At 41.1% G+C, this 20,259-nt stretch overlaps 1 protein-coding gene and 1 long non-coding RNA gene across 3 annotated transcripts in view; one reads left to right on the top strand and one right to left on the bottom strand.

The window, feature by feature from the left end:
• LOC116757904 overlaps nucleotides 1–15,692 on the bottom strand; it is a 147,975-nt gene extending 132,283 nt beyond the window's left edge. Inside the window, exons 1-2 of the long non-coding RNA XR_004351110.1 lie at nucleotides 15,624–15,692; nucleotides 7,903–7,953 (exon numbers count right to left, since the gene is read on the bottom strand). This is a non-coding gene — a long non-coding RNA (uncharacterized LOC116757904). The remainder of the gene's footprint in view (nucleotides 1–7,902; nucleotides 7,954–15,623) is intronic.
• The window catches only part of GRM5 (glutamate metabotropic receptor 5), a 565,234-nt gene extending 545,258 nt beyond the window's left edge, over nucleotides 1–19,976 (top strand). For both annotated transcript variants that reach the window (XM_032640370.1, XM_032640371.1), the window contains one exon: nucleotides 15,083–19,976. In XM_032640370.1, the coding sequence (XP_032496261.1) occupies nucleotides 15,083–15,971 (889 nt within the window). In that variant the 3' untranslated portion in view covers nucleotides 15,972–19,976. The remainder of the gene's footprint in view (nucleotides 1–15,082) is intronic.
• The last annotated feature ends 283 nt before the right edge of the window (nucleotides 19,977–20,259 follow it).

Below are 20,259 nucleotides of genomic sequence, written 5' to 3' on the forward strand. Positions count from 1 at the left end.
CTCTCGCAAATCAGCCTGGATTAAAGGAAAGGGGAAGTGCAGAAGATACAGTGTGTACGTATGTGTGCCCATGTGCTGAGAGCGGAGCTTGAGATCCCGCCGCGGAGCAAGAAGAGAATCTAATCCGGTGAACTTTCACCTCCAAACGTTGCTCGATTCCGCAGTAGTGGGTGCCTTCTGGTTTTCAAAATAATGTCTAACTTTCTACAAGGACACTGCACAACTTCTGGGGGCCGTTCACATCACAGTCTGTGAAAATGACGCCCTGAACTGTCCAGTGTACAGCCTGAGCCATCATTCACAGCAGCCCTGGTCAAGAGCTTGGCTGACTTCGTTCACAGCTCCCAGAAACAAGGCAGTGAGAGCATGTGTACACGTGCAGGCACATATGTGTGCACACTGGTGTATCTGATAGTCTTATGCCCACAATCCCTTTATACAGCTTTCTTTGGATCTCAGTGTATCTGGAAGATAAACCTCAGTGGATCATTTTGTGGCGGGTAACTCAACAGACCGCTACTGGGGCTCCTAGTTTCCTTCCATTCAGACATGACTAAGTGGCACAATTCCTCTACTTGAAAATCATTCAGACAGCATCAGAGTCGACAGGACACGGTGAAAATGGCTGCATCAAATGAGCGCAGGGGCTCTGTCCAAAGTGACTTGTAATTTGAGGCACTGTCTCGGACTGGAGTTCCCAAACGTAGCAAACTTGGCTGCCTATCAAACATCCCAAGGCAAAGTCTTGGTCAGCACAACCTAGGAATCTGTAGTGTAACAAGTTTCCAAAGTCATTCAGATTTAGTCAGTCCATAAACCGATATTCTGAAATAATCCACTTGTGTAGGAGATGAAGCTATTCATGGCAAACATAAGGTCTCAATTCCGTCATGCGGTATTCCTGAGAGAGTTTAGTCAGTGCTTGGAACTCAGATCTGATCAGCCTAGCGATTAGATTTGCTCAAGGCTGTCTTGTTTGAGAATGGGGGCGGTGGGGGCGGGGAGGGGGGAGACAGGAGACAGCAAGGGGACCCCAGCTTCCTTGGGTCAGGTCCAGATCTACAAAGGTAGCCACTCGATGTGTCTACACTGTAATGGTCTAAATTTCCCTACAACAGTAAGATACCGTAATTCAGCATTTGTTTGAATATAGCCAAGGTAATGGCAAGGCTTATAGTATAATATATCAGTATAGATATGTCCTGCTAGGCAGAGGGAAACAGTGTATGCTGTAGTTAAGAGAGTTCTGATGGAGCAAACACCTCAGCCTCACAGATAAGCATAGTTAAATAGAAACAAATGATCTTCCCTTCCTACTTTTTCTTTCCATTTCTTTAACATCAAGTAAAAACTGACAGAGAGAAAGCATATATGGGAGGAATCCTATTTGTTTATATGAATACACACACAAAATATTTATCCAAAAGAGATAAGTTTAAAATGAATATTAAGAGAAAGATATTAAGATATCAGAGAGGAGACAACTGCAATGTATACTATTGCTAAATAAGGGGTTAGAGTAGTTAATCCCAATTTGCTTGCTCTGGAATAGAATGGAAGGGCTGGAAAAAGAATAACTGTATGAGACTTTCATAGATACTTTTAGTACCAGCTGACAAGGCCCTCTTTCTTATCCATTCCCACTCCTCCCCCCAGTTGCTTCCCAGTCACAGTCAAGCATCCTATTTACTCTGCAAACATCTGGGCTGATTCTGCAGCCATTACCAAACAACCAGTCCCAGGGAGGGGCCGAGGAAAGCTCCAACAACCACAGAAAACCAGGAGTGTCGCCCGGCATCTCATTTGCCTATGTTTTCTATGATGACACTATAGTAATGGACCGGACCCTATGAAGTCATGCCTGGGGAGATTCTTGCAGAGCCACGTTGCCTGGCAGGAGAGAAGGAGTTTTACAAGGCATGCGGTCATAGCACAGCACGACAGCATGACCTTATCTGCAACACTGGCAGGGCCTTAGAGACACCCCCTCACATCTCCCCCCTCGACCCCCCACTTGGAAAGGAAAAGGAACACTGTATGTATCCATAACACTCTAGCTTCCTGAAATACTATGTCCCCGTTTTCCCTTTATATGAACATTCTTTTTCTGTCTGACTATAGCATAACTTGTCACCTTTTCATATTTTCACGGTGGACAGTCTAAGTGTGTTTCAGAGCAGTCTTCCTGATTGCAGGAGAAGTGAAAGAGAGTCCTAAACAGGGAGGTGCTCTAAGAACCAGAAATTCTCTAAGCACTGTTACGTGGGAGTTCATAAGGAGATGGTCTGCTCTCGGGATTGGCTAAATCCTCAACAATGAATGTTACTATTGCCTGTCTCAGCAGGGGGATTCCACCTCAGTGCTCCCTGGCATCTGCATTCTGATGTGCTCATGTTATACCCCATGAAGGAGAGGCACAGATATTGAGTCTCCCAGTCTCTCTTTGAGAAAGGGCCCCCTTAGTCAAATGATACAGATCTAAAGCCCCCATTCAGTGCCTGAAGGAAGGAGGGTGGTAGGGGGTTATTTTTACTGTTGCTACGTCATGATATCAATTATGTGAAAGATCAACCCCTAGTCAGTTGAGTAACTGATTTTCACCTAGTAGATGCAGCATCTAATTTTAGTGGGTATAACTGTTCAATAACACCTTAGGGAATCTAGTAACAGCAATGTAATAACAGTCATTATTAAATGAGTGAGGAACTCAGATTTGAAAGTACCCCCAAAATGTGATATCTGTGTTAGGATTTTTTTGCCTCTCATTCCTTCAATTATTTCTTCCTCCATGTAATGATCATTTACTAAGCACCTACTATAAGTCAAGCACTGCCAAGACTCTGGAGATAAATGGATGACCAAGTCAAGACTAATGCCCTTGAAAATCAATTGTCTATCGGGAAACAGAGTCAGAAAAACAGATCACTGCAGTGCAATATGGAGCCCCTCTCCCGTAGAACAATTATTTATCATATTAACTCCTCATTTAATATCATAAACAATAACCAATGCCAGTGCAAATAGAATTAAGAGTAATAGAAGCTAAATAATGATAAAATAAACCTGAATCGAGTGTTCAGAAACAGCTAGGCACACAGTTATATACAATTCAGAGTCCATAAAATGCTCAATCTAAAGACAGAGTGGCAGATCGGATAAAAATACAAGAGCCTACAATATGCTACCTACAAGAGACCCACTTCAGGGCAAAGGACACACACAGAGTGAAAGCAAAGGGATGGAAAAAAGACATTTCATGCAAACAGAAATGACAAAAAAGCAGGGCCCCAACACTCGTATCAGACAAAATAGACCCTAAAACAAAGGCCATAAAGAAAGATAAAGAAGGACACTGTATAATGATAAAAATTCAGAGTCCACGGAAGAGAAAGAGGCTGCCTTTGCAGCACAGCAGAGGCCAGCTGGGTGCTGAGCCACAGGCTAGGATGGCTGCAGTGGTCTTCTCTTCACTCCTCCCCAAAGTCAACTTCAAATTAATGTTATAACTTATATTTAGAGATGTTCTAAAACGAGTAAGACTAATAATAACAATTGCTTCCATTACTGTAACTACTATGCATCAGATACTGGGGTAGTCCCTTCACAAATGTTATACATTAAGTTCTCACAAGAACATTATAAGCAAGATATTTTCCCTTTCCATGGCATATATGAGATCATACAGTATTTGTCTTTATCTGCCTTATTTAACTTAATATAATGCCCTCAAGTTTCATTCACGTTATCACAAATAGCAGGATTTCCTTCTATTTCAAGGCTGAATAATATTTTCTTTATGCACATTTTCTTTATCCATTTGTCCATCAATGGACTCAGGTTGCTTCCGTACCTTGGCTATTGTAAATAATGCTGCAACGAACATTAGGGTACAGATATCTTTTCAAGATATTGATTTCATTTCTTTGGATAAATACTCAGCGTTGGAATTGCTGGGTTCACATGGCAGTGTGACTTTTAACTTTTTGAGGAACCTCCAAACTGTCTTCCACAGTGGCTGCACCAATTTATATTCCCACCAAAGTGTGCAAGGGTCCCCTTTTCTCCACATCCTTGCAAACGCTTGTTATTTCTTCTCTTTTTGATAAGAGCCATTCTAACAGGTCTGATGTGATATCTCATTGGGGTTTGGATGCGCATTTCCCTGATGATTAGTGACGTTGAGCACCTTTCCATGTACCCGATGGCCATCTGTATGTCTTCTTTGGAAAAATGTCTCTTCAGAAGCGACACATTTTCTTTACCCATTTATCCACCAATGGACATTTAGGTTGTTAGGCTACTATGAATAATGCTGCAATGAACATGGGGGTGCTAATACCTCTTTTGAGATCCTGATTTCAATTTTTTGGATATATACCCAGCAGTGGGATTGCTGGATCAGGTGGCAGTCTGTTTTCAATTTTTTAAGGAACTTCCATACTGTTTTCCACAGATGTTGCAACATTTTGCATTTTGCACAAGGGTTCCAATTTCTCCACATCCTCACCAACACTTGTTATCCTTTGTGAGTTTTTTTGATTAATAGTTATCCTAACAGGTGTGAAGTGATAATACCATAATGTACACTAAAAAATTTAAGAGGGTAGGTCTCATTTTAAGTGTCCTTACCATAATACAAGGAAGGAAGGGAGGAGGGAGGGAGGAAAGGAATGAAAAGATACATCATGAAGCACGTGAAGCAACCCAAAGGGAATGGAACTGGAATTGACTTAGTGCCTCACATCTGTGGCATGGCCCATTTTATGCAATAAGCAAAAATAATCCAAAAAATTGCTTTCTTAAATGAGGAGCTTTGTATACATAATAAGCATGTTAGTGGTAGATGTCCAACCAGGATTCAAAGCCTCGAAACCAGAGTACTCTTCATACATCAGATTTAAGTTACATGCATTAGCTGAGGTGCTTTAACTAAGGTCAAAAGGAATATTTCGTCTAAACAGAAATCATTTTTTCAGCAACCACTGTAGAATTCCGGGGACATTCTCTTATCCTACAGTCCCTCAGGAGTCATCTCTGCAATGTTCAGGTGAATGTTGACACACAGCTTTGGAACTTATTATCAGGTCATTTTATGGACACAAACTTGGGTGTTGGCATTTCCCTTGCTGCTCCACAAAGGTATGTCTTGTCAGCCCTCTGGTTCAGTGTGTATCTTGGCCCTCAGCACAGAGACAATATTGCGTGGCGGCAGTGATCTGGATTTAGGGTCATATTTGAGGCACTGCTCTGCCTTTTGAGTTAGACAACTTAGTTAAGTTCAGTTAACTTAGTTAAGTTCAGTTTTTGCATCTATAATACAGGTTAATAATACCTGTCTATACCAAGCACTCAAGGTGAAAGAATTTACTTCATTTGCTTGACACTCCCAGCCCACCTACTCTGCATCAGGTACCATATTAAACACAGGAGATGCATGTAGTTGCTGCCCTTGGAGTGTTCCAAGTTTTGTGCAGGAACAGACCTATAAATACGTCATTAGAAGTGCTATGTCAAACAGCTGTCGTGAAGGTCAAATATAATAATACAGGTGAAAACACCTTGTGAGGTAGAAAGTTCTATTCAAACGGGAGTTACTATCATTCCAAGACTCTCCTTTGCCATCAATCCCAATCCCACGTTTTATTCAAGGTTTAAATCAAGCTGGATTCTTCCACAAAGTCTTCCTGGAAGCTTCAGCCCACAGGCACGAAACAAATGTGTCTTCTTTTTTTTTTTCTTCTTAAATTTATGTATATTTTTATCTTTTTGGCTGTGTTGGGTCTTCGTTTCTGTGGGCTTTCTCTAGTTGTGGCAAGCGGGGGCCACTCTTCATCGCGGTGCACGGGCCTCTCACTATCGCGGCCTCTCTTGTTGCGGAGCACAGGCTCCAGACACGCAGGCTCAGTAGTTGTGGCTCACGGGCTCAGTTGCTCCGCAGCATGTGGGATCTTCCCAGACCAGGGCTCGAACCCGTGTCCCCTGCATTGGCGGGCAGATTCTCAACCACTGCGCCACCAGGGAAGCCCAGCTTTGTCTTCTTTTGTTCTTTCTTTACTCACTTGCAATCTGGGCATTATAGTGATGGCTGGGGAAAAAAAATCATTTCCTGTTTTGGAAAAGAAAATCTTCTAATCTTAGTTGAAGCACCTCAACTAAACCTAGAACTTATATCTCAGTATGAGGAGTTTAGCTTTGAGTCTGGTTTACTGAATTATGGATTGAAAGAAATAGCTTAATTTGAGAAAGAAAACTCTGTGATGATCCAGCAAACTGCCTCTGCTTGGTACACGCTCCTGCATGCCCTTCGTTAGATGCTTCCTCTTTATAAGAACTTGGGGGAAGTAGCAGCAATCCTAGACCATCAGGCACGTTAATAACCCACCCTGATTGGCCATGGAACATTCTGAAAAGGGCTCCGCTGCTGTTAGACCAAAGGTAAGTTAAAATAGGGCTGAATGGTTCTCCTCCCGCTAGGATTTTATTAGGGACTAAATGCCTACTAAGAGATGTCCTCTGAGGGAATTATCTTAGAAGCACGCAGCCACTACTCCCGCTCCAGCTACTTAAAAGAGAGGTGAAAGTCCACCACGGGGTTGTTAGAAGGGTTTCACAGGGTTAAACACATGGAATTAGTTTCTTTGCCGTATATGCGAGATGTATATTAACTGGATCTTGTTTATCCATGTTATTTTAACATTCCCCAGGCTTTAAGACCTCGGTAAGCTCCACTTTATTTGCAAATCCTTCCCTGAAACTTCTTTCCCCCGTGAGCAACCCTTTCTCTGAATTCCTCTAATACCAACAAGAAAAACCCAAAGCGCAAGGACAAATGTCTTTTTTTCTCAATGGTTTTCATATCAATATGTTCCTTTCCATCCTCATTTTGGCCACAACTGTTAGCATCTTACACTGTATCCCTGCACTATTAAAACAAGCTCTTAAATCTACTCTGGGTACCACTATTGCTTGTGTCAAATCTTCTTGGTTCCTCATTGCCTGAAGGACTAATTAACTTAAATATTAATTAGGCTTGAACGTCTTCCTGAAGTAGGACCAGGACTGGGGCCAGACAAGGAATAAGGTCAATGGGTGAAGCTGTAGTGAAGGTTTAAAGAAGATTACGGCATATACGGTTCCTGAGTTCAACTGTTTTTGTTGAGCTCGAGAAAGATGATCAAATCCATAAAATGTTAAATAACAACAGAGAATTCTTACAGTTGAAGAATAACAAAGTGATGGGTACTTCTTGATATACCCATTTATTGATTGATCAACCATGTAGATGACATATGCATCTAATAATCAAAGCATCTTTCTGGTCTAACATATTAGACCACCCATTTATGCCAGACACTAATAAGAAGTCCAAGGCTGATTACTAATGAGTTATTAAAATAGCAAAAGAAAGTATTGGGTTGGCCAAAAAGTTCGTCCGGGTTTTCCTGTGCGATGTTTTGGAAAACCTGAACGAACTTTTTGGCCAATCCAATAGAAGAAAGAAGACTCTTGTAGGTCATGGGTGGCCAGGAAGAATTTTTACAGCAGACAAAAAAGTCTAAACTCTACCTTCTGATGCCTTAACTTCTTACTCTATACCTACACAGTCACACTGGACTACTGGTTATTTCCTGGAAAATTCTTTGTGGATTCCTGGACTTCTGTCACTGCTATCCTTCCTGGAGAGCAATGCTTAGCACTCTCTTTTTGGATTTTGCCATAACCTACTAATTATTCAAGGCCTAGGTGCAATCTGCCTCCTGTAGGCAGGCAACATTCCCTGGCCAACCTCCTCCCACTAGAAATGATTTCTTCTTGTGAAGGTTTGAATCCCTTGTGATCCGTCCCCTCTAAGAACTCAATGAACTGACTGCTTGTTCCCATGCTCCACCATCCCTCACTCACCTCATGTTTAGCATCCTTCCTCCTGGCCATCTGCTTCCTCATTTCAAGGTCCTAGGTAAAAGGAAAACAACCTCTATCAGAATACTGTAATTCATATTGTTAGCCTTCTTCTGTAAGTATGTTCTCTTGAAATCAATTACACCCTCTTTGAGGGAAGTCTCTTACATCAGTAACTCTCAGCCGCAATACCAAAAAGCACCGATGAATCAAAATCATTGGCAAAGGTACCACAGATCACTTACTACCAATATTAGATGAAATACCAAAATTTTCAAAATAGTGCAGATTTAAGATTATCCCTGAAATTACACCACTCTCATTTACTGGTATTCCAAAATAAGTCAGAGAGAAAATAAGTGTGCTACACACAGGACAACTGTCTTCTGTTGAATCACAACATGAAAGAAAAAGGCTGAAACTGCCTTATAATATTAATGTATATGGCTGTAAGCTTCAAGGGCCTTCATCATCAAGGCATCCAGTCATCATCCTTGACAAATATAGGTGCTCAATCAACCTGTGCTATTTGAGTTAGCAACCAAAGAGAGATGCAGGGTGTTTTGAGACTGCAAAATATACTGCAGTGTCAAGATTAAGAAGTAAAGCAAAAAAAAAAAAAAAAAAAAGAAGTAAAGCAGGGCTTCCCTGGTGGCGCAGTGGTTGGGAGTCCGCCTGCCGATGCAGGGGACACGGGTTCGTGCCCCGGTCTGGGAAGATCCCACATGCCGCGGAGCGGCTGGGTCTATGAGCCATGCCCACTGGGCCTGCGCGTCCGGAGCCTGTGCTCCACAGCGGGAAAGGCCAGAACAGTGAGAGGCCCGCGTACCGCAAAAAGGAAAGAAAAAAAAAAAAAGAAGTAAAGCAATACAGGGTAAGAGAGAATATAAATCAAATTACTACTAACTTATCTACTTAAACACACATACCATCACAGGTAACATCTGAGGCTCTCTGCCATGGAATAAGGAGAGCTCACTTCAAAAAACAAATATGGACAGTGTACTGTCATGGAAAATGGAATTGAAAATCATGACATGGTATTAGTCCCCCCTTTGTCATTTTCTCTGTAACCCTGGGTAAATCACCTATTCTGAGTCTTGGTGTTCTCATTTTTGGAAGGAGGATAAACACTTTGATCCTATCAACCTCTGATAATCAGTGTTCCTAAAAGTGCTTTATAAAGCACTATGAAAACAGGTGGCATTGCTTTGATTATTATGCCTCTATCAGGTAATTTAGTCCTTGACTTCATTTCCATTTACCCAAGTGTTTTTCTCCATATGTGCATCTCTAATGCATACATCATCCTGGCCATTTAAATTGTTTTTGACAGCAGAATAGCTATTTACATCCATTTATGCTATAACTGGGTAAATTTATATAGATGATTCTGCCATTTTCTTATATATTACGGTGTGTTTTTCAGTGTAATTGTCAAAATCAAGATGTCAGGTTTTAGGCAAGGCTCAGAAAGAAATTCTCCCACCTAATTTAGAATGTCTGAATGTAAACAATATCAGATTCCTCAGTATTTTTTAAAACTATATTTCCATATTTTGTAGTTCAAAACAAATTACTGAAAGCAAAATAGACTGATTTATAAAAGTTTAAGATAAAGCAGAAACTAACACACCCCTGTAAAACAATTATACTCCAATAAAGATGTTAAAATTTTTTTTAAATTAAAAGTTTAAGAAAATGTGCAGAAAATGGAACTGCAATTGTAAATTTTCTGCTTATAATATTCCTTACTTCATAAAATTATTTTATTGACCTAATATTGTCTGATGTCATTCCAAAGACATATTTGCTAATGATGTTACAAGGTTTTTGTATTTTTTAAATACATTTTTGTATTAGGAAGCTCATAACCTTACTATACCTCTCTCCTGGCTACCTCTTAACTCAAAATCACAAAAAAAGAGAGGTTTAGTAATGAAGATAATTTTTTCATAAAAATAATTTTTTGATTTTCAGAGGATACATTTGATTTTTCTTATGCCCTGAAACTATGCAACTTAGGAAAGTATTAATAAACAATGTAATGTAACAAAAGGAGGAGAAGGGCCTTGTTTTTTTTTAATTCAGTGAAATATTCTGAGAATCTTAATTGCTTATATGCCATTAATAAAACCTTAAACGAGTTCTGAGGGAAAAAAAATCACACAGATCATTCAACAGCCATTTAACATGAACACAAAAATTCTAAATTCCTGGAGTTTTTTGACAGTCAAACTCTCTCTTTATTAATATTTGCTTCCTAACGATGGTGCGCCATGGCAGTATGCTCTAATGCCTGCAGGTTTTGGGGATGAGTAGAGAAATTGGGAGAGGTCATTGAGCTGACATTTGGAGCCTGCTTGAAATGAATAAGTTAGTTAAGTGTCCCACATGGAAGAGAAGAGGGAGAACAAACTTCTGAGAATAAAGGTAGAAGGTGTCATTTTGGCAAACCCAAAATCTAAACAAAAAGCAAACAAACAAAAAAGCCTAACCCTCTAATAACCCTCTTTCTTACTGAAAGGCTGAATTTTGTGGTTTTTGTTTTTCCAGAAATTAAGTGCAAATCATCATAAAAATGAGAACTTTAGACTACATAGTATTACATATGGCAAAAGGGCTAATTGGTGCCTGCAAAAACCAAGGTTTCTGTGTTGTTTTCTTCTCTTTTGTTTGGCCAGTTTGTCCTCCTTCCCAGATGTAGCAGACCATTGGTTCTGTCTCTCCCTCCAATCTTCTTTCCTCTTCCTCCTTTTCTAATGCCCAAAATATTAGCTGGGAAAGGTGAAGTGTTGTAGACAGGTAAGGAAAAGTTTGTTCCTTTTTCTTACCTCAGGCCCTAGGACAAATGTATAATCCTGAGGTTTAAAAAAAAAAAAATTATCAGCCTAAATACTAATAAACAACATTTTACCTCCATTGAATGGAAAGTTTGATGGCGATAACCCCTTGCAGAGGCGCTATGCTTTATAAAACACCCTAATGTATATTACTGTTTTGGTTCCTCCCAGAAATCACGTGAGGTCAGAAAGGGTGGTTCACTTCTATTTTTTACCAATAAGCAAAGAGGTTCAAAGGTATTAAGTGACTTGCCCAACATCAATCAAGGCCAGATCTTGGAGCCACACTCTGGGTCCCCGGCTGGTAACTGCCTCAACAAACTGTCATCACTGAGAAGTTTCACTAAAACAGACATACACGAACTACAAAAAAGAAATCAACACTTCCTTTGTGATTTTCATGATAGACATCAAGATCTGTCTTGTTGTACTTAGTTTATGAAATACCTTTTCATACATCCTTTTCAGTACACACTGAGTACTAATGATTACATTGAGTTATATAAGAAGTAGATGGATCCTCAAGACAAAAGAATTTCATTAATATTGAATGATTTTTAAAACTTAATTCTAACAAAAGTAATTAGTATGAATTTTTAAAAATGGAATGCATTTATCCACTCAATTATTAGCCAAAAAATATTATTGAGCAGGCAATGCACTGGGTATTGTGGATATAACAGGAAATGAAGAACCTTCTGTCTCTGCCTTCAAAACACTCCATCCAGCAGATGAGATGGACATACAACAAAGAGTTATTCAGTGCCTATGGCAGGGACAATGGGAATCTAACCCAGTCAGGAGCGGGGTCAGGAAAGCTTCCTTCAAGAGAAAGCAATTAAGGAAAAGTCAAAAAAGAAAAAAAAAAAAAAGATAGGAAGTACTTAGATAAAAAGGAAGGAAAAGGCAGAGGAGGCAGCTCAATGAAAGATCAGGAAGAAGGAAACTTTGGAAGCGGAATAATGTTAAATTTAGTGGAGGAGAGGTGATCACCCAAGGTGACAGCACAGGGTGAGAAAAGACACGCCACAGAAAAAAACCCCTGTAACTCCAAAGCTGGGTACAATCGGTCAGGGCAAGAAGGAACAACCAGAAGTATGTTATGGCCTTACCATAAATACTTACTTTGCACTGAATTCTCTGTTCCTCAACCAGAGCTCAAAACAGCCTTGGGTACAGTCAGCCCTTCGTATCCCCTGGGTATTAATTCCAGGAGCCCCAGCAGAGACCAAAGGCCAAGCTGCTCAAATCCCTTACCTAAACGGTCCTCAATGAATACAGTCGGTCCTCAGTATCCTCAGGTTTCGCATCCGCAGATTCAACCAACATTAGACCTGACTGCTTTGAGTTGCATCCGCAGATGCGAAACCGCAGAGGGCCGACTGTAACATATTATTTTTGTTTCTTGAAACTTAGTATTCACACAGAATGCAAAAAATAACATCTTCGATACCTTCTCCTTACCAGAACCTTTCACTTTCATTGTCTCATTTCATCTCCTCACAACAATCTTCACCAAATCATATACTATCTGCTTTTTTTTTCTGAGGCTTAAGGAGATTATTATTTTCCAAACATCTAGACTGGCAGATCCAGAATTAGAATACAGATTTTAGGATCCTTCGTCCATTGCACTTTCCATACACCACACAACAGCCCTGTTGCCTTAAGAATCCTATTCATCCATCAAATGCTCATTAAGATCTCGCTGTGTGCCAGTGAACAAGGTAGATAAGGTTCCCGTCTTCATAGAAACTACATTCTATTGATAAACAGATTAACGTCTCTTGTAGGTCAGTTTTTTCTTAAGAATCTCCATTTGCTTTGGAGAAAAAAATATTCCATGACCCAAGAAATGAAGTGCTCAGATTTGGACTCCATGTCTCTGGTGTGTCCTGTGTCCATTTCCATTGTTATTCAGATTGTCTGGTACACTCTCTCCCAAGTGGCCACAGATCCTGTGACACTGTGAGCAAAGACATGGCCAGGAAAGATGGCAGTACTTTGTAGAGATTGCTTGGTTAGGACAGTTTCCTTCTCCCACATTGAAAACCCAAAGGTTTTTCAATCTGCTCTCATGTTTGGGAGCCCAGCTACATGTGATTCCAATGACTGTCACTGTTAAAGTTATGTTCCATCAAAACCTCTCTGTGCTGGGAGCAAAAACTTTCCTAGAGCTTGGTAGAATGAATCCAGTTATACTTCTAGTTTCTAGCCCATGCTTTGTGTCAAAAGTGGCCTCAGCTACCTGAAAAACTAATTGTCCCTACGGACATGTCTGTTTCTTATCTTGCCAGTAGGAGAGAAATGGGGTTGTTGGCAACCATCCTCCCAATCAAATCCCATAAATCATCTGTTCCATTTTTTCTGTGCCATGTTCCAGAAGTTAGTGGACACTTGGGAAAAAGAAAAGTAATGCACTGAAAACATAAAGGGTGGCAGGTCGGGTTAATGCAAAAACGTAAGAACAAACCCTGAAACTCTCTGGGAAGGAAGTTAACAGGTTGGCAGGGTCCCTTCTGCTGTGCTGGGAATGCACAGCAACCTCCAAACCTGGAAATAATTTGTTCATTATTTGCAGGAAAAGGGGTGAGGGTGGAGGATATTTCACATTCAAGAATTCTGAAGGACACCAGGTTGCAATACACTGGGTATATTAAATGGAATGAGATTTCAGTGCAAGGAGCAGAGAAAGGAAGACCACAAAGTGGAAAGGGACAGATGAAGACATGGGGAGCAGTGTGGGAAAGAGGCAGGAAGCGTGTTGTTATAGGGGCTGCAGAAACAGTGGTCCCTTATCAAGGGAGCGGACGTCTCAAGCAAAAGAGAATCTCGAAGTTGCAGTTGGCAGTCCCAAGGCAGGTGGGCTCCAAACACAATTCAGTCCCTTGTCTGATAAAGGCAGGTCAGCCCTCCAGCAAGGAGGCCAAGGGAGCAATGGGAACCCAGGGAGAAAGGATAACTTCTTGTTAGAACTTCTCAGTTTGTGAAACACCTGCTGCAGAATCACTTTAGGGAGCAGGGGGCTGAGTGCCTGTAAAATGCATAGATCCGTGGAACCCAATCTGGACAATCAGAATCTCCTGGGGTTCACCCGGGTATTTGACAAATACCCCAGGTGAGTCCTATGCACAATTAAGTTTAATAGCCACCAGCTGAGATGATAAAATTGGGTGGTCAAAGCCTTTGTTCAGAGACTGCCCAAGGCTATCTCTTGGTCACAGCACCTAGAACAGAGCGGCCTGGATATAGCAGAGCCCCTAGTTACAGAGATCTTGTATTCCTTTGTGGGAAATCACACCAGGATCTCTCCATATAAGATCCCTGAAGGTCAGAGCACATCACCTGACCATAGGTGAGGCTCTCGATAGTTTGTGGTTCCAGGTAAGGAAGGCACAGTCAGGCTCTGAGGCTGAGGCATCAGCCTCATTAGATTCTTTCTTCACCAGAGCAGATTTCAGTTCCCAGAGTAGAGACGAAAAAGGACTACTTGGGAAAAAGAAGAGGGAGAAAGGTCCTAAGAAACCATGTCAGCCAGACAACACTCATCGAGACCCTAATTCGAAACTATAAGCTAGATGCCAAAGGCAATAACACTGCATGCTCCCTCACAGATTTGTTATTCAAGTTTTAGGCCTTAAAATAAATGCGTGAGGAAATTTCTACCAAGTAGAAGAGTTCTAATTAATTACAAATTAGTGTATGTGTTCACTGAATTTGTATCTTCCACCAGATACGCCAGACTAAGTACAAACATGTTCAAAGTCAGGAGTTCTTACAGAAATCCCTAGTTTAATGCACCAACCATGGGCGTGCAGAATAAAAACTGAATTGGAACCACTATCTACTTCCTGGTAACCCCTGACTCCTACCCCTTCCCTGCCCTCCGATCACTGGGTTGAGCTGAGGTCCTAGTTCTGTTTCCTTTCAGAGGCTGCCCACTTTGGGAAGCCCGTGCCCTGTCACCGGAACGTCTGCACACAACCACAATACTGCAAGCCCTAGCTTCTAGGTCTGCAGCCTAACCAGCTGTTGCACTCACGAGTGGTCTCAGAACTACTGCAGAATCCCCATACACAGCCCTTTATCCACACTAATATCCCCTTTGACACACTTCCGTGGTCATGATGAACGGAAGACCAGATACAAGAAAGCAGCCTTTCACTCAAGCAAGCAAAAGCCACGTCCAAGATCTCTTTCCCTGGTGTCCTTTGATGCCCTATTTCCTGAGAAAACAAGAAAAGCCCTCCCCAGTCCGAGTTCCACGGCCGCCCACCACCGGGGAAGCCCTCCCGTCCGGGGCCTCGCGGAGTCACCTCTTGTCTCTCTTCTCTCCGCAGCTCCAATGGAAAATCTGTCACGTGGGCGCAGAACGAGAAGAGTAACCGGGGGCAGCACCTGTGGCAGCGGCTGTCCATCCACATCAACAAGAAAGAGAACCCCAACCAAACTGCCGTCATCAAGCCCTTCCCCAAGAGCACGGAGAGCCGCGGCCTGTGCGCGGGCGGCGCGGGCAGCGGCGCGGTCGCGGGCGGCGCAGGCGCGGGCGGAGGCGGGCCCGAGCCCCCGGACGCCGGCCCCAAGGCTTTATACGACGTGGTGGAGGCCGAGGAGCACTTCCCCGCGCCCGCGCGCCCGCGCTCGCCGTCGCCCATCAGCACGCTGAGCCAGCGCGCGGGCTCGGCCGGCCGCACGGACGACGACTTGCCGTCGCTGCACTCGGAGCCCGCGGCGCGCAGCAGCTCGTCTCAGGGCTCGCTCATGGAGCAGATCAGCAGCGTGGTGACCCGCTTCACTGCCAACATCAGCGAGCTCAACTCCATGATGCTGTCCACCGCCGCTCCCGGCCCCGGCGCGGGCGCCCCGCTCTGTTCGTCCTACCTGATCCCCAAAGAGATCCAGCTGCCCACCACCATGACCACGTTCGCCGAGATCCAGCCGCTGCCCGCCATTGAGATCACCGGCGGCGCGCAGCCCGCAGCCGCGGCCCCGCCGGCTGGGGGCGCTGCCCGAGAGCCCCCGGCGGCCGGGCCCGAGGCTGCGGCCGGCAAGCCGGACCTCGAGGAGTTGGTGGCTCTCACCCCGCCGTCCCCCTTCAGAGACTCGGTGGACTCGGGGAGTACCACTCCCAACTCGCCAGTGTCCGAGTCGGCCCTCTGTATCCCATCGTCTCCCAAATACGACACACTTATCATAAGAGATTACACTCAGAGCTCCTCGTCCTTGTGAATGTCTTTGGAAACCACGCTGGGTTCCCAAACGGAGCCGAGACCTCCGGTGTTCCCACAGACACAGTCGCCTGATTAAGACCCGAGGTGGAAGACGCCAAGTACACCTGTAATGGAAACAAGAGATTAATAGTGCTATTCAACATCAACCGACGAAGACACCAACTACAAATCTTTTGGCAGATCTTCTTCTAGTGGCCTTAGAAAACATGGGCTTTTAAGAAACACTGCTTCTGTTTTTGAGGGCTGACAAGGAGTCTGTTGAAACAGTTACATACTAAGTGCTTTGCTCTAGGGAAGCAATGAGTGTGAAACAGCGTAACGGAGGGGAAAAGGCATAGTTAATAAGCAACTGTAAAAATATATGTTTTGTTTGTTTACGTTAATTCTCTTCCCAGAAGATTCTTTGATTCACCAAACATGAATGTACATTTTCTAACAAACTCAAAATCTGGGACCAAAACGTCAACTTTTCTCTTCCTCTTTTTTTTTTCTTTTTCGTTTTTTCTTTCCTTTAAAGACCTTGGAAAGCAGTACTTGGGCCCAGTATTTACTGAGGCCTTGATGTGAGTGTGTCCCATACACAACACGCAACTGTATGAAGAGGGCTGCGCTGATGTATGTAGGGCTTTTACCAGACTTTCCTCTCCAATTTGGTTGTGACATCCTCTTCCAAAAGCCTGCATCCTGGATTCCACCTAGTTATTTCAATTCACCTCCATTAACTAAGAAAACCAGTGGAAGATTTCTTGACTATTTCACCATGTTGCCAATCAATACTGGAGTAGCAAAAAATATTTTCTGGAATACTGTTTTGTAATTCCCTCACTGGGGTGCGTTGTGTAGCTGGAAATTCTCTTTATAATAATAATAATTCTTGAGCTCCAGCTTGGCTATCTCTTTCATGAAATGTGGCCACTCCTCATTATGAATGCATTGCCAGCTAAAATATTTAAAGTACGCATTTGGGCTTCTTCATTCCTTTCTTTTGAAAACCTGATGCACAAAGAGCTCCTCTGTTCTTTTCAAGTCCCACCACTGGAAGAACGGTCCATAGACCCAATGAAGACATTGTCATGATTGGAGGGACTGTTCAAAAAATTAACACGATCTTAATACACTGGAAATTTTAAACTGTGTCAAGTCGGCGTAGCAGAGATTTAGCTATGCCAGTGAGCAGTGATTTTAACTTTTCTTGGCTGCTGAAACAGGGCAGCTATGAACTATGACAAATGTAGATTTTTCAAAGCAATACAGAAAACTGAAACAGAGGAACCTTAACGAATATAAACCACACAATCTTTCTTAGCCATTCCAAAAAGAGGCAAAGCAATTATTAATATTTTCCTTTTTAAAATAATTATTAATATAATTTTGTGCACTTCATACTGTCACTTTTTAAAAACTGCAGAAAAGAGATTTAAAGTTATAATAGAAATACCTGTGCTTTGATAGGCTCATACAGGTAGAATTCATAGCTCAAGACCTGCATCCACTGTCATCTCTTTCTTCCTCCCATTACAGCTATCCTCAGGTGCCAAATGTTTTTGATTTTTAAATAAGGATAGTAATAAAAGGAGGAGGTGTCCTATAAATTTAAAGTTCAGTTGACCCAGCCTTATACTAAAGATAGCCTTATGAAAAAGATTTGCTATGAGGCAGAAGTATATTTTTAGCAGAGAGAAAGATAAATAAAAACCTTTTTCCTTTAGCTCAATATCCTTATTTTGGTAAGTATTTTTTATCTCACATCTACTTAAAAAAAGGAATTGAGAACTGGAAATATATCCATTAGCGTAATTTATCATTCCCCACTTTTAAAAGTTATAATAAATATACTTCTACACTTTACTTTCCTGATAACTGTTCTTATATTAAATTATATTAAATCAAATCTCCCAATAGAAAACATTAAAAGCTAACATTAATTTACTAAAATATAAAATTTTTTAAATCAGACCTCCAATGACAATTTAAAAATAGCATCATTAGAGCCCTTCGATCCCAAATATTATAATGACTCTTGAAACAGTGAATCTAGCTAAGTTTTATGGTTTCATTGAAAGCAATGTCTGCCTCTACTTTAAAAACAAATGTAAATATTTTGAGTATTAATATCCCTGGATTCTCATCAAAAGGGTGGCATTCACCTGGGGATTACTGTCTTGATTTAAGTATCAAAACCTTTCTAAGTATGCTGTATCTGAGTTTTAAAATTTTGTTTCATAAAACACTTACGTTGGTTTCCATTGTATTCTTAAGTACAAGTTTCACTGTGTTGACCAATAGAAGAACATTTTTAAAACTTTCTCCATGATCAAATTCCTTTCTAATTTTTTAGTAACATATTTCTTTTAAAAGTACACTACCTTGTGAGAAAATCCGTTAGAAATTAAAATTTAATGTGAATAAATTACCATCTGATAATTCCATATGAGCTAATAGTCAATTGTAATAAGAAAAATAATTTATTCAATTAGAGGAGAACAAGATGTATTTTTCAGTGTATTTATATAACCCTTTGCCACTTCATTCAATACATTGTATAATATATAATATTATTAGTAATGCATTCTTGGGATCTTTTATTTTGGAATGATGCTAACTCTGTCTCTTTGCCAATTCTAATACCAGGTTCCAAGTAATAAGTCTACAATACAAAGAGAACTGAATATTCATTCTAGGGCTAGGATATGAACTTCACAATTCATTTGAGTACCTATTTTCATTGAATTTCCTTGAAAACAGTCTGTTCCTGGTGCCCAGTGATAATTCAGTCAGGACCAGCATGACTAAAAGGAAGGGGAAAGTTCAGTGGAATGCTAAGTTTCAGAAAAGTGACCCTAAAGGACAGTTTGGTCCCAGAATGAAAAAAAGAAGATCTAGTTTGATCAAATTATACGGACTATCTAAGAAGTCCACCCTTCTTCTATTGTGGGAAAGAGTGGTGGCAGCCTGAGAAGACTGTATCTGCATTGGAAAGAACCAGAACCAACTCTCTGGGGTAGGGGTGGGGAGCAGAAAGGGAGTGTGGAAAGGAAAACGGTATGAGATTTGATTGAAGCAAAGAAAAAAAAGAAATCCCCCAATGTGCCAATCCTTGTTGGTAACAGTCTTTCCCAAATTTCTGCTGTTACCAGCACGTGATCAGGTAGACTAGGCGCTATTTCTGACTGTCCATGAATTGTATAATGGCTCTGCTGCAGTTCTGTGACTTCCAAACCAGGAATTAAACACTTTTTAAGGAAAAAACATTTCCTGTGCTAGTCTCCCGGCAAAATGTACATGTTTTGGAGACTTCAAAGGTATTACCTGAGTTCACATTTAGCCACAGCTTATTAATAACCCTCAAGCTGTCAGAATCTCTATAGTTACCATTTACAATTTTATACTGTGAAAAAATACAGATCAGTGAAAAGCATAAAGATAAGTCGGAATTCACTTTAAAGAGGGTCTGAGGCCTGGCAGATGCTCTACTATCTGTTGAAGAACGAAGCATGTATGAAATAGTTGGCTGAATTTCACTGATCTTCCCAATGTGAACAAATATACTATGTATATTGTGTGTATTTCTAGAATTCAATGGCAGCTGCTGGTGGTGTTGTAATTAGAAATCTATATAGAATATAGATGTTTTAGAGAGATGGTGCCAATCCTAAAAGATTTGTGTGGGCTACAAGTGCTTGTACTTACTTTTTTCTGCACTTTAACTGATTTGGTTTTAAAATGATGTGCACATATCTGTCTTTTTTTCTGTTGTTGCAGCTTGTGCTATTAAAACGATAGAGAATGTTAAATTATTTTGATGTGAATTGCAAATGATTTTTTTTCATAAAGTTTAACATTTTTATCAGCATTGTTTTGCTTTGTACTTGTATAAATGTATTTTATTTTAGTATTTTAAAATACACTTGCCTGTTTCTCAGTTGTCTAAATCATGTTAGAGCTGGTGTTTGTGAAGTCAGTTACTTTTTGAAATATATTAAAAAAAGAAACTATGATATGACTTTAAGATTCTTCCCCTTAAATGTTTAGATTGTTGTCTTAATAGCGTTTTCTATGACCCAAAGAGCCATACTATTAATTCATCTTAAATTCTGAATGATCTACACATTCGAGTTATGGGGTTTACAAAGCAGCCTGTGGACAATAGATTAAAATGAAAATATAAACCAACCACAAACCAACCAGAGATGCTGTCCCCAGAGGCACCTATAAATACCTTTTAAGACATAAATAAATAGTTATATTAAAACAAGGAAGCATTAAAACAAGGAATATAAGTTCTT

This window comes from Phocoena sinus, chromosome 8, assembly GCF_008692025.1.
Source record: "Phocoena sinus isolate mPhoSin1 chromosome 8, mPhoSin1.pri, whole genome shotgun sequence".
Taxonomy (NCBI): Eukaryota; Metazoa; Chordata; class Mammalia; order Artiodactyla; family Phocoenidae; genus Phocoena; species Phocoena sinus.